The sequence below is a fragment of the Aethalodelphis obliquidens genome, unplaced genomic scaffold (assembly GCF_003676395.1).
Source record: "Aethalodelphis obliquidens isolate GAN/ISIS:26980383/991018 unplaced genomic scaffold, ASM367639v1 scaffold45, whole genome shotgun sequence".
In the NCBI taxonomy this organism is placed as follows: domain Eukaryota; kingdom Metazoa; phylum Chordata; class Mammalia; order Artiodactyla; family Delphinidae; genus Aethalodelphis; species Aethalodelphis obliquidens.
Window position 1 is genome coordinate 13,892,846 of NW_020837989.1, and position 11,831 is coordinate 13,904,676.

Here is an 11,831-nt window from a genome sequence, read left to right on the forward strand (position 1 = left end):
AGTATATCGTATGCAGTACATGTGCTGTGCAACATGAAGTTGCTGTACGTTTGTGCTAGCCCGTCCATGGAGTGACGGAGAGCAAACCTTGGCAACCTCTCAGCAACCCAAAAAAGAAAGAAGCGATTATATGATCAAAGAACAGAGTCTGTTGAGAGCAATCTAAAAAGGACATAGTGTTATATGGATGAGTCTTTGATGAACACAGAAATGTCACTGAGCTAGTAGGCAAATACGCTCAGGTTCTGGGTATCATTTAGATGAGCAAGTGATTAGAATCAAGTGTAGTCTTTTTGAGGGGCTATGGTTGGTAGGTTTTCTTTTATTTGACTGAAGCTTCTTAAGAGGCTGTTTTCAAATATTAGAAATTGGAGAACAAGGTAAATATCACATACCTAGATTTAAACTCTATGATGCATGTTTTCCCCAAAAAGTTAGAAGATATTTATTCTACAGAATCACAGATAATGTCACACTCCTTTGTAGAAAGCTAAAAAGCTAAAGCCTTATCTCTGTAATAGTGGAAAATTCACCAGAAGGAAGAAAGCAGAATCTGGCAACTAAGTTCCAACATAGAGGAAGGTACAGATTACAGATAAAGGCCGTAGGTAGGGATACTGGACCAAATAATGCTTGTTCCAACACATGAGAACGCTACTGAACTGCTGGCTGATTTCATTTTTCTACACAGGCTCTTCTTTCTACACAATCCATTTGTCTTCACTTCCAAAAACCAAACGTGTGATAACCCAGTAGAGAGCAACTCGGCTTCCCACAGGCCTTGTCACCAAGGTTCCCAGCACCATCTCCAAATGAATAAACACAACTGTAGGCAAAAACCAGTCCAGGAAATTCAGTCGTATCTTTATGTGTAAAGACATTTAGATATTTTAATCCTCAAAATTTATGGATTTGCCTTAAAATAAGAACAGAGAAAAACTGGAAACATATTTCTCACGGCATTCACTTCACCCAACTCCCAGACCTGTTGAAAATCAGCAGTTCATCAAGCACTACACTTTACAGATTGATTGATTGTTCTTTCAGAGATCAATGGCTTATCTTTAGAATAATGCCATTTCTTAAAATAAGGCATTCTGTACAGTCATTTAAACAAATGGACTGACCTCTAACAAACTCTTACTTTAAAGGCACAATTTAAAGGTACAATTGTTTCCTTTCTTTTTTCCCTTCTGCTTTCCTTTTATGTCAGTGACTCTATCACCTCAGCTATCTGAAGATGACTGCACGTGACTGACAATTCTCAAGGATTCATTCCTTTTAGATGCCTCCTAAATGAAGCTCGACTTAATTACGTCTGCACTGCAACTCACATCTCAGTACAAACTGCTAAGGAATCAAATCACAAAACTGTAAAGCCTAGAAAAGCAAATTTCAGACTTGGGGTCGGGGCGGGGAAGGGGGTCTTTCGTCAGTCTATGCTGCCATCTAGCCAAGATCACGTCGTTCAGTGCAACATCCATTTGTGTTTTCAACGCCCCCACGAAAGCCAGTCTTCAGCAACCAGCTTCAGAGACCCCAAAGTTAGATAAAAGAATAGAGAGCAGCACTTCAGCCACTCTGAGTCTATCAACCTCCTGTGGACCAACAGCTAAGCTCTAATGTTCTTATGTTCACAATTCAGTATCTGACAGGGCCATACATGCCTGTTTTCATTCCACATATTACCTATACCAATATCATTTGCATCTTGTGATTTTTGAGGCCTTTAAATATTCTGTGATTCTTTTTTAAATATTTAAATATTTATATAAATATTTATATAAATATTATAAAATAAATATTTTATAAATATTCTTTAAATATTCTGTGACTGGAAAAACAAACGTTGTCTTAGGTAAGACATGAAAGCTGACTATAACCTCTAATCTTCTAGCTGTACCTCAAGGGTTAAAAAAAAGAACCCAAACAGTATTCCTTAGACATAGACTGAACATGCAGACACATATTTCTGTTAAGAGGATCCATACACACGAAAAAACAAAAAGAAGCCGTGGTACTTACGATAGAAGACGTACTCAGTGTAACTTGACCAGACCTTGTCATCTGTGTATTGGTTGACGAAAGATGCTGTCACTGAGGAGTTACAGGCCACCATGTGGAATCCACATTCTGATAACATATCAAAAGCCCTTTCCAGATGCCTGAATTTGAGATAAAATCTGGAGGTGTATCTTTCTGGGGCTCTGTCAGGGTCTCTGCTCTCATTCAAAGTTTCTCCAAAGACCTCCTTTGCCAAGGAAATCCTTCCACAAACCAAAATCCGGGGAACTCTCCGAAACTTGGCATCCGCCTGCCCCTCTCTCCCCATGGTGCAGGAGCCCCTGTATCCCACAGTAATAAAACCCCACTTGCGGTCAGCAGGGAGTAGCGAGGAAGGGGGGCATATTCTCGTGTCACTTCCTTGGGAGGCATCTTCAAAGTCACTATGGCAGAATTCATCTGGGCTTTGCTTGATTTCATCAGGGGTCAGGAGTTTGACCAAGTCTGGGAGCTGGAAGTACTCAGCTTCCCTTTTCAGTCTTCCCCTTTCTGGAAAGTGATCAGGCAGGACCACCTGCCTGTCCCTGAGATAGTCCAGAATGTAACGGAACAGGAATCCATCTCTGTCAATGAAAAACCTTCCCTTGGAGTCCTTGGCTAGATCGTTAGCTGTGTCTCTCTTTGGGGAAAACATTTTCCACAGGAGGGAATGAGGGATGCTTATTAATGTGGAATGGCGAGTGAAATAAACTTGACCCCCAACGTTCAGCTCCACAACCTCAGGGAAGGAGTTGGGAACCGCAGCCCCTTGTTCTCGAGGATAATAACGACTACAGTTTCCACTCAGAGCCATGGTCCCTTTCTTCTTCTATTTTGACGTGAAGGTGCAGTTCAATGGAGTCAGAGCCCGATCTTTTGCACCAACTTGTAAGGGAGGGAGAGGACGCTAACTTGTTAAGAAAACTGCCTTCTCTTACCTAGTTTTTTCCCCAAGAAAGCAAAATTTCAAAGACTCCACAGGTGAAGTGATGCTGCAAAAGTAGTTTAAACCCTGGCAGGTGGTAAGCTATTACTTCATGGAATATAATTAACTCATCTGCATCCAATCTTCCCCCAAGCTCAGTAGGCAAGGCAGGCCAGGTCTCCAGTTACTGAGAGGTCTGTGTGAAGGAAAAGAGAGAAAATTATTTCCTCAATCCCAGCATGAGTCAGAAAAAAAGAGACCACTGGAGAGAGAAGAGGGAAGGAGAGAAGCAGGAAGGGAGGAAGGAAGGGAGGGAGGGAGGGAGAGATTATTTTACATAAGCAGCCCTGGAACTACTGATTTCACCCATTCTTCAACTAAATCGTAGCTTCTCTCAAGCTATTTTTTGTCTACATATTTATCCATATTCCTCTGTCTCCAGCATTTAGTATTAAAAACATTTCTATTTGATTTCTGCATTAAAAAGGAATATGCAATTTTCAACTTCTAAAAGGGAATTTTTTTTTTTTTTTTCTGGCTGGACAGGAAAAGTAATAAGCCTCGGAACTTACCTTAGTGAGTGCTGGAAACAGCTCTTGCGCAGAAATACCCATTTGCAAAGCAGTCGGAATCCACAACCACACAGAGTCTGGAGCTTGTCAAATCCCAAAGAGGTAAAGGACAGAGGTATCAATGAAGGGTGCCAGAGAGATGTGCTCTTAGAAAATAATCATATATATATATGTGTGTGTATATATATATATTTAAAGATTTATATAAATGTACATTTGTGTATATATATGTATATATTCACTTCCAATCTCAAGTTAAAACAAGTCACAAAAAAGTTAAACCGTGACGAGAGGTTGTATTGAAGAAGCAAAGCAGAGAAAAATATTTATCCAAAGCTTCTCCAGGAAAAAAAAAAAAAAAATCAAACCTTTGGAAAGAATCCTTAAAACAGAAGAGAGTTGCAAGAGGTACTGGGACCTAGAAGCTTTTCAGAAAGCCCAGAAGAAGAAAGAAAGACAGATGTGCCCTGCTGGGGTCCCAGGTAGCCACCCCACCTGCCGGCAAGGGCAAGCGGGCTCCCATGTTCCCAGCCAAGTGGGAGCCGGTGGCCGCCGCAGCGCCGAAATGACGACGGGGGGCTCGGGCTCGGGCTTCTCAGGCGGCGGAGCTGGGTGGTTCCACAGTTCCTAGTGCAGTTCGGATGCTGTTGTTTCAGCAGTGCAGGCAAGAAACCATCCAGGGAAATGACTATTACATCATCTTAAAGGAATATGCCTTGGAGAAAGCGGAGGCAGCTCCGAGTCACGTCCGCCTCGCTGACAGGTCGCCAGGACTGCACGAGGACGCCGCGCTCCGGCCGTGAGCACGCGACTCCTGGGCGCTCTGGGCGCGGGGCGGGGACGCAGCGCTGCGCAGCCACTCCCCCCTTCCCCGTCCTGTCCGGAAGTCTGGAGTTTACAAGGGCCTTTGCTTTGCCCTTTCCTCCTGTCTTCAGACTTCCACCGCCACCACCATCCCCCAGAAACAAGCCCCCAACCCAGTGGTGAGACGAACACAGAGATTTTTCATTAAAAAAATCAACAAACATGCCCGTCGCACGTGCACTGAATTTCTGCGGAAGGGCAAATTGCCCCTCTAAAGCTTGTTTTTATAAAAATTTAAAAAAAAGGAAGGAAGGAAAGCACACCCAACGACCCCCAATATTCAAGCTACAAAGTAGTTCTTTTTTCCAACCAAAGAGGATGAAACCATGTTCTCTCAGATGCCTTCACCTGTTTTTTCCCTTCTCCATCCCTCTGCCACCCCACCACAGGAAATAAATAAATAAATAATAAATACATACATGCATAGGTACAGTCTCTCTGGAATTAATGATACTCCTTCAAAAGAATCCACGAAGCACTGGTACCCTCAGAAAACCCAGGGTTTATATCAGTAAGTCATGAGCTTAGCTTCCATGTAAATTGTGACCTGCAACCTTTTTTCTGGGGCTGTTTCCATACAGAGCATCTCTTTGGATGTGCCCCCGCCCCCTCCCATCTCATCCCAAGAGGACTCTGGTGGAAGATTCGCCTGCAAAGAGACATTTTACTCCTGTCCCACAGGGTTCCCTTAAGTGCATCATTAGAGTTTCAGGAAGGCATTTCCAGGGCAACCTAATCCACTAACAAAGTGCTTCCAGTTGATCCTGCCAGTCAATAATGGCCCAGCCAACAGTTTACAGTAAGTCAGCCATTTCCCCTTTCAAACACCAACGTCTTAGGACTCACATTCCTAATGAGAATATAGTACTTCATCTATGAATAATATATGTGAGGCACACTCCATTCCAAACAATTGCTATTTTTAAAAAATGAAAGCCAAAACTGGAGAGGAAAGTATGAATTAGATAGATTTTATGGGATACCCGTGTTTATGGCCAACTCTTGCCCCAAGAATTAGCTTGAAGATAGACTCAGCGGTAGCATAAAATAATTTCTAATTTAACACTTTTCTTTCACTAAGAACCGGATTACTGAACATATTCAGAGTGTTAGCTAACACTCCAACGCCTGATTATGTTTGACTTTGTTTCTTTAACGAATGTATTAACCTGTTCTGCCCTCAATCATTGGGATTTTAATACTGGACCAATCAAGGATGTGTCTGTTATTTGACGCACTCATATCGCCATCTAGTGTCTTCAAACTATCAGTGCAATCTGTATCTGGCAACTTACCTGAACCAAAAGTTAGATTTTTTTTTTCCTTTATTTTAAGGTTTTTATAGTGGTTTGAGTATTTCCAGAAATGTTCTGTTCACCAAGATGACAAAGTAAACATTTAGTTGCCATCTGGTTAAGGGAAAAAAGTAAGTCTGAATCTATACCTATTAAGTACTGGTTTTGGTTGTAGTTAAGAGCAAATTATTTTGTCTAAGAGAGTAGGCCAGTACGCCATGACAATAGCTTTGGAGATTAGATATTAAAATATTTGGGGGGCAGTCTGACAGGAAGTGAAGAATGGGAGGAAGAAAAATCATAGTCTTTTAAAGATAAAAGGAACTTGTGAAATGGAATCACCATCTTGTCTTAAAGATACGGAAACTGAGTACCAGAGAGGGAAAGCACTTCCACAGGGTCACACAGCTGTGGAGTAGCAGGGTAGGGGTTAGACCACTGCATATTCAGAATGATCAATGTGCTGTTTTTAACCTTATGGATTCTACAATAGGGATGGAGAAGTGGCAAGCAAAGAAAACAAGAAGAATTTCAAGATTATTACACATTTGAAAACAAAAGAACAAGTCATTTAAAAGAGCTTTTAGCATTAAGTTGAGTTGAAAGGCTAAAATATTTTTACCATTTAAAAGTAGAGTAATCTGAATTTCAAAAATGAGGAGCTCTGTTTATTTGTCTGGGTTCCATAGGGTAGGCAACTTTTTTTTTTTTTTTTTTTTTTTGCGGTACGCGGGCCTCTCCCGCTGCGGGGCACAGGCCCCGGACGCGCAGGCTCAGCCGCCATGGCTCACGGGCCCAGCCGCTCCGCGGCATGCGGGATCTTCCCGGACCGGGGCACGAACCCGTGTCCCCTGCATCGGCAGGCGGACTCTCAACCACTGCGCCACCAGGGAAGCCCTCAACCTTCTTTTTGAAATGAGATTACACACACAGAGACACATTCTGAGGACTGAAAAAAATAAAACATAAAACATTCACCACACGACCTTAACCTTGTGACCACACCACCTGAAATGCACTCTGAATTCGTATTTCTTAATATATTTTAATGAACACTGTAACTATCCCAGGCTTTACACACTTGTATTGCTGTATGTTGTTTTGTGCTAAAAAAAGTTCATTTATTATAATAAACTGTTAAAAATAAACAACTGTTTTGCCAGCCCTCCTTAGGCATATTTACTTTTTTAATCTACCTGGAGCCTCAAGAAATTGAGAGGTTCTGGACCTCTCATCTTTTGAGAGGTCAGGGGTTTGAGTCAACATTGGCCCTAAGCCTATTCATGTCAGGTTCTGTAGAGCACAGGTTAACATCTGATCCATACTCTTTCTTATTCCTTTAGTCTCTGGGATACAAAGGCTTGAGAAGTGGGCTTTGAGGAAACAAAGCAATACACCATATAGAGAGATTTAAATAGTGCTAGAGTAATCGAGTATGTCCCAGGTTGTCTCAGGAAGGCTGTCAGTAATCCCAGCTGTTTGGTGCCTGAACAAGAGGCAAGAAGCCAAGTCTAAGCAGTTAGTGTGTTCCTGTCCTTCGTGTCAGCAGATAACGCTGCTAGTGTGATTATTCTTTTCTGGCAGCTTTCCGCTGAAACACTGTGGGATGCCACACTCAGCCCGAAGGCTGAACATCCAGCAACAGATTTCTCTTAAGGGAAGAGCGAGGAAGAATGTTCCATCCTGTTCCTTGTAATATTCAAGCCCACAGCACATGAAGACACACCACGGGTAATTTGTGGTATTGATAAAACGTGTCAGCTTCTGTTTCCTGTTCCCCACTTTCACACACCCGCAGAGCTGAATGTTGAAGAGTCTATTCTCAAAAGGACAATTTTAATTTTGGAATAATGGGATCACTTCCCATAGCCTCACCCCCTAACACATCCTTCAGTTTCCTCTCCCGTCAAGCACTGATAGCTTTTATGCTGACTGTCTTTGATATAAGGGAGGGAATTGATCTCATAAACTTACTCATACTAAGATGCAGTGCACTCATTGTGTTACAGGCCCCCAAGGACTCCTGAATTAGCACCATCATCTTAATAGCTACCGTTTATGGAGGGCCAGCCACAGTCATTACCTCTCTCCCTGACTGGTGGTGTAACGGCAGACGGGAGACTCAATGTCTCTGAGCCAGGGTAAAATGGAGAAAATGAGAAGACCTGCCTCCCAGGTGTGCTGGGCTGATAAAATACTATGATCTGCATGTTGGACCCCTAGCACGTTCCCTAGCTCTAGCTGATGCTTAATAAATGACAGCAGTATCCGTGATAGTGGTAGAAGCAGCCATATTTGTTGTTCGACTCAAGCTGAGGCCCAAAGAAGTTACAGAAGATGCCCGAAGATTGAAATTCACTTCTACTTCCAAAATCATTCATCTTCCCACTGTGAAGTTTTAGGTAAAGATCATTGCTTGGTATAAATGCATTTCTTAATAATGGGGGGAATTTCAGGCTTTGGTTAGGGGGATGGGTGGCAGAATGGGGAACTGAGAATAATCAATACCACGATGGTTAAAAATAGAAATTCCACTATCTTCTGCCAGACAGGGTTGTATTCCTGGTACCCTTTCATCCATTCCACACAGATTTACTAAGTCCCTATGTTGTATGCAGCACAGTGCTAGGTACTTAAGATACAAAGCTGAATTCAGTACAATCTCTGAACTCAGACACTCACGAACACACTCACACTCAAAATCATAGCAATGGAAGACAAAGATTAAAAGGTTCTAGATCCTTGAGTACTGCCTCTTATTTGCAGAAAATGATGCCTGCTGCTGTATTCAGCTTTGGGTCCTACATAGTTCACATATGACTTGGACAAACCACTTAACCTCAGGTGGCCTCTGCTTCCATATCTATAAAATGAAGCTGTCCCCCCTTATAGAGATATTGTGACTGATGGCAAAAGAAAGATAAAATACGGCTGCCACATCTTCAGAGACATACTGGGAAGTAACAGAGGAAGATGGCAGCAAACAGCAATCTCTCTTGTTAAAATAAAGCCTCACAAGAAAGAATTGGGATTAGACTTGTATAATTTTAAAGTTGGAACAGGAGACCCTTCAATATCAGCCACTGCACCCACAGCTCCACCTAAAAGTTTGAGGTAATAGCAAACATTCAGTCAAATCACTTCTCTCAGGATGTCTCCCTGAAAATACTCTTGAACTTGACTCCCAAAACATATATAATAGCTAAAGCTGTTTGTACCACCATGGAGACTCTGAAAGGAAAGTCTGCCGACTAAAGTTCTTCCAAGTGGACTCATTTTGAGTTCTGAGGTTTTTTTAAATTTTATGCTGATCTGAAAAGCAAGTATGGACTGCTCTTCACATATGAAGGTGACATCTTTTCTTTTTCTTCAAAACAAGGAAGCTTTTCTGGAACAAATGGTCCAAGTTAGGAGTGCACCATTTGATCATGAAGTTGAGTGAAGGCAGCTCCACATATGTGTTTTGAAACTGTGATCTCATCGGCATGAAACCTTACCAACAGAAATATACTCGTCCTTAAAATGGACTGGAGAATGGGTGTGTGTGTGTGTGGGGGGGAGAATATAGCTGCCCAGCTATCAAACAATTGGTTCCAGCAAATACATAGACAGTATTTTAGGCATAACCATAAAAAACAAAAGAGGTCTACCCTGGCCGCCCGTACAGTCCTACTCCAAGAAACCTGCTTAACCGTGCTGTGTCATTCACAGTGTGATGCTCATTGTTGTTGTGTTATGCATGTTGGCACCATCCTTACTATGTTTGCTACACATTAGGCAACATATCTCTTGGTAAAGGAGTAGTGTAATTTGTAAGCCAGTAATTGTCAATCTTTTATCTTCTACCACGAAACCCATCTTTCAAACAACATCTTGGTCACCTTTCCAAAATATGCAACAGACAGTAGCAATAGCAAATCCACAAACGCTTAGGTGTTAAGTTCAAACACACTTATTTATTTAAAAAGCAATCAGTCCAAAATTGCAATAACACGTCAGTGGTCTCTAGAGTGCATTTTAATGTTTTTCTAAATAGTTTTATATACGCATACATGGAATTTATTGAACTCCCTGAAACAACTTGTGGGAAACGGAGTCTGAAAAGCCTAGTTATAATGAAAAGGAACAGGTTTTAGAATCAGGCAGAGCAAGGTTTGAAAGAGGTACCTACCAGCTGTATGATCATGAGCTAATCACTTTACCTCTCTGAGGATATTCGCCTCTTGTATATAATAAAGATAGAAGAATCCACTTTGTGGAATTGATGTAAAGATTAGAGATAATATTCTGCAAGTGCTTGGCACATAGCAACTGTTCAATAGGTGAAGGGCAATGTGATTATATTTATGCTTCGCTCCATCACCTCCTCTCCCTCTTCCTCCACTTTCTGCCTGCACGCGATGCGTCTGTGTGAATGAGTGGGTGGGAGGGTACCACATTACTTATTCATACTGGTGATGTGACTGATCCCTTTTCTAAAAGTCTGCTTCTCCCTGCAAGGAGTGGGATAGGATAAAGGAAAGGGATACTGGGAACTCTAAGCACAATTGTCCTAGGAGATGGATAATTTGTTCATTTAGGGCTTCCCTGGTGGCGCAGTGGTTGAGAATCTGCCTGCTAATGCAGGGGACACGGGTTCGAGCCCTGGTCTGGGAGGACCCCACATGGCGCAGAGCAACTAGGCCCGTGAGCCACAACTACTGAGCCTGCGCGTCTGGAGCCTGTGCTCCGCAACAAGAGAGGCCGCGATAGTGAGAGGCCAGCGCACCGCAATGAAGAGGGGCCCCCGCTTGCCACAACTAGAGAAAGCCCTCGCACAGAAACCAAGACCCAACACAGCACAAATAAATTAATTAATTAATAAACTCCTACCCCCAACATCTAAAACAACAACAACAACAACAACAAAAAAAAAAAACATAGTCACCTGCCTTAGAAAGTAGCTATACTTTTCAAAGAATGATGAATAGAGCGAAGCTCATTCCGGACATCTCCCATCATTTTACGTTGATTCAGCAGTCACTTTGGTGTAGCCATTGTTTGTAGAAGGCATTTTTCACAACTAAATTCAAACATGTCATACTCGTAGGTTGAAATGAATCTTACCAATAGCATCTGCACACAGGGAAAGCAGGAAGAGAGAAGGGCAAAGACCAAATAACAAATGGAAAAATTTATCTCAAGGAACAAAATTGAACTGTTTTATTAGAGGACTTGAGAAATCAAAGCTGGGAATTTCAGGCATGCTCTGAAATACCACTTTGATAGCCAGCACACTTTTTCCCTTGCCTTTGAGTTATCTACAAGAAATCCAGGGATCATTTTTCATTCATCTTCATAGCCCCCAGCAGCTAGCACAGGATCTGGCGTCTGGAAGGTACTCAATTAACGTTTGTTGAATTTAATTGCAAGAGTGAGAATGTTTTCTCAGAATGGCACAAAAAGTGGTATATTAAGAAACTGACAGGGTCGTGTCAGAATGAGCTGTTCCTTGGTAGTTGATTTCAGTTTAGCTCTCAAAACATTGAGTTCTCCATGCTGTCAACTAAAAAAAAAAATACACAGCCAAAAAGTTGAGAATTACGTTTTGTTTTCTGGACAAAACTGAGCACTTCAGCCTGGGACGCAGCCTCTTAGATAGTTCTGAGGGACTGCTCTGAAGAGGTAAGGGGGGGAGCCAGGATACATTGGAGTTTTTGCAACAAAGACCAGGTAGTGGAACTTCAAAAGATTACTGTTAATTAAAGAAAACCAGACATCTCAAGTTAATGAATTTAGCACTTTTCTTTTATGTACGGGAAGATGCAAAAATCTGGCTCCTTGAAATCATTCCTTTGATATGCGCCTTAGCTATCTGGGGCCAGAATCCTGCTTTTCTCCATCCTGAATCCCTCCAGGTGCACAGCTGGGGGCTGCTGCACCACATGGGGGCGGCTGTAGTGGCTTTATGGCTGCAACATCCTTTGTCTACTGATATGGCAGGCGACATTTTTCATTCAGGATGCTACTAGGGACTTTTGCATTTGGTCAGGACCCAGAGAAATCAACTAACTGCAAAAACGGCCGTTCTTAACTCACCCCTGCAAAGAGGTCATCCAAGTACCCAGTGCCCAGTCCAAATGGAGTGAAAAA

The 11,831-nt window shown here is 42.3% G+C and overlaps 1 protein-coding gene across 1 annotated transcript; it reads right to left on the reverse strand.

Moving 5' to 3' along the window:
- Positions 1-1,975: 1,975 nt before the first annotated feature.
- On the reverse strand, positions 1,976-4,137 carry KCTD16 (potassium channel tetramerization domain containing 16). Its single transcript, XM_027081403.1, has 2 exons — positions 3,541-4,137; positions 1,976-3,164 (listed from the first exon to the last, which is right to left on the reverse strand). Exon 2 carries the CDS (start codon positions 2,855-2,857, stop codon positions 1,976-1,978), a length of 882 nt encoding a protein of 293 aa, XP_026937204.1. The 5' UTR covers positions 2,858-3,164; positions 3,541-4,137.
- Positions 4,138-11,831: the final 7,694 nt, after the last annotated feature.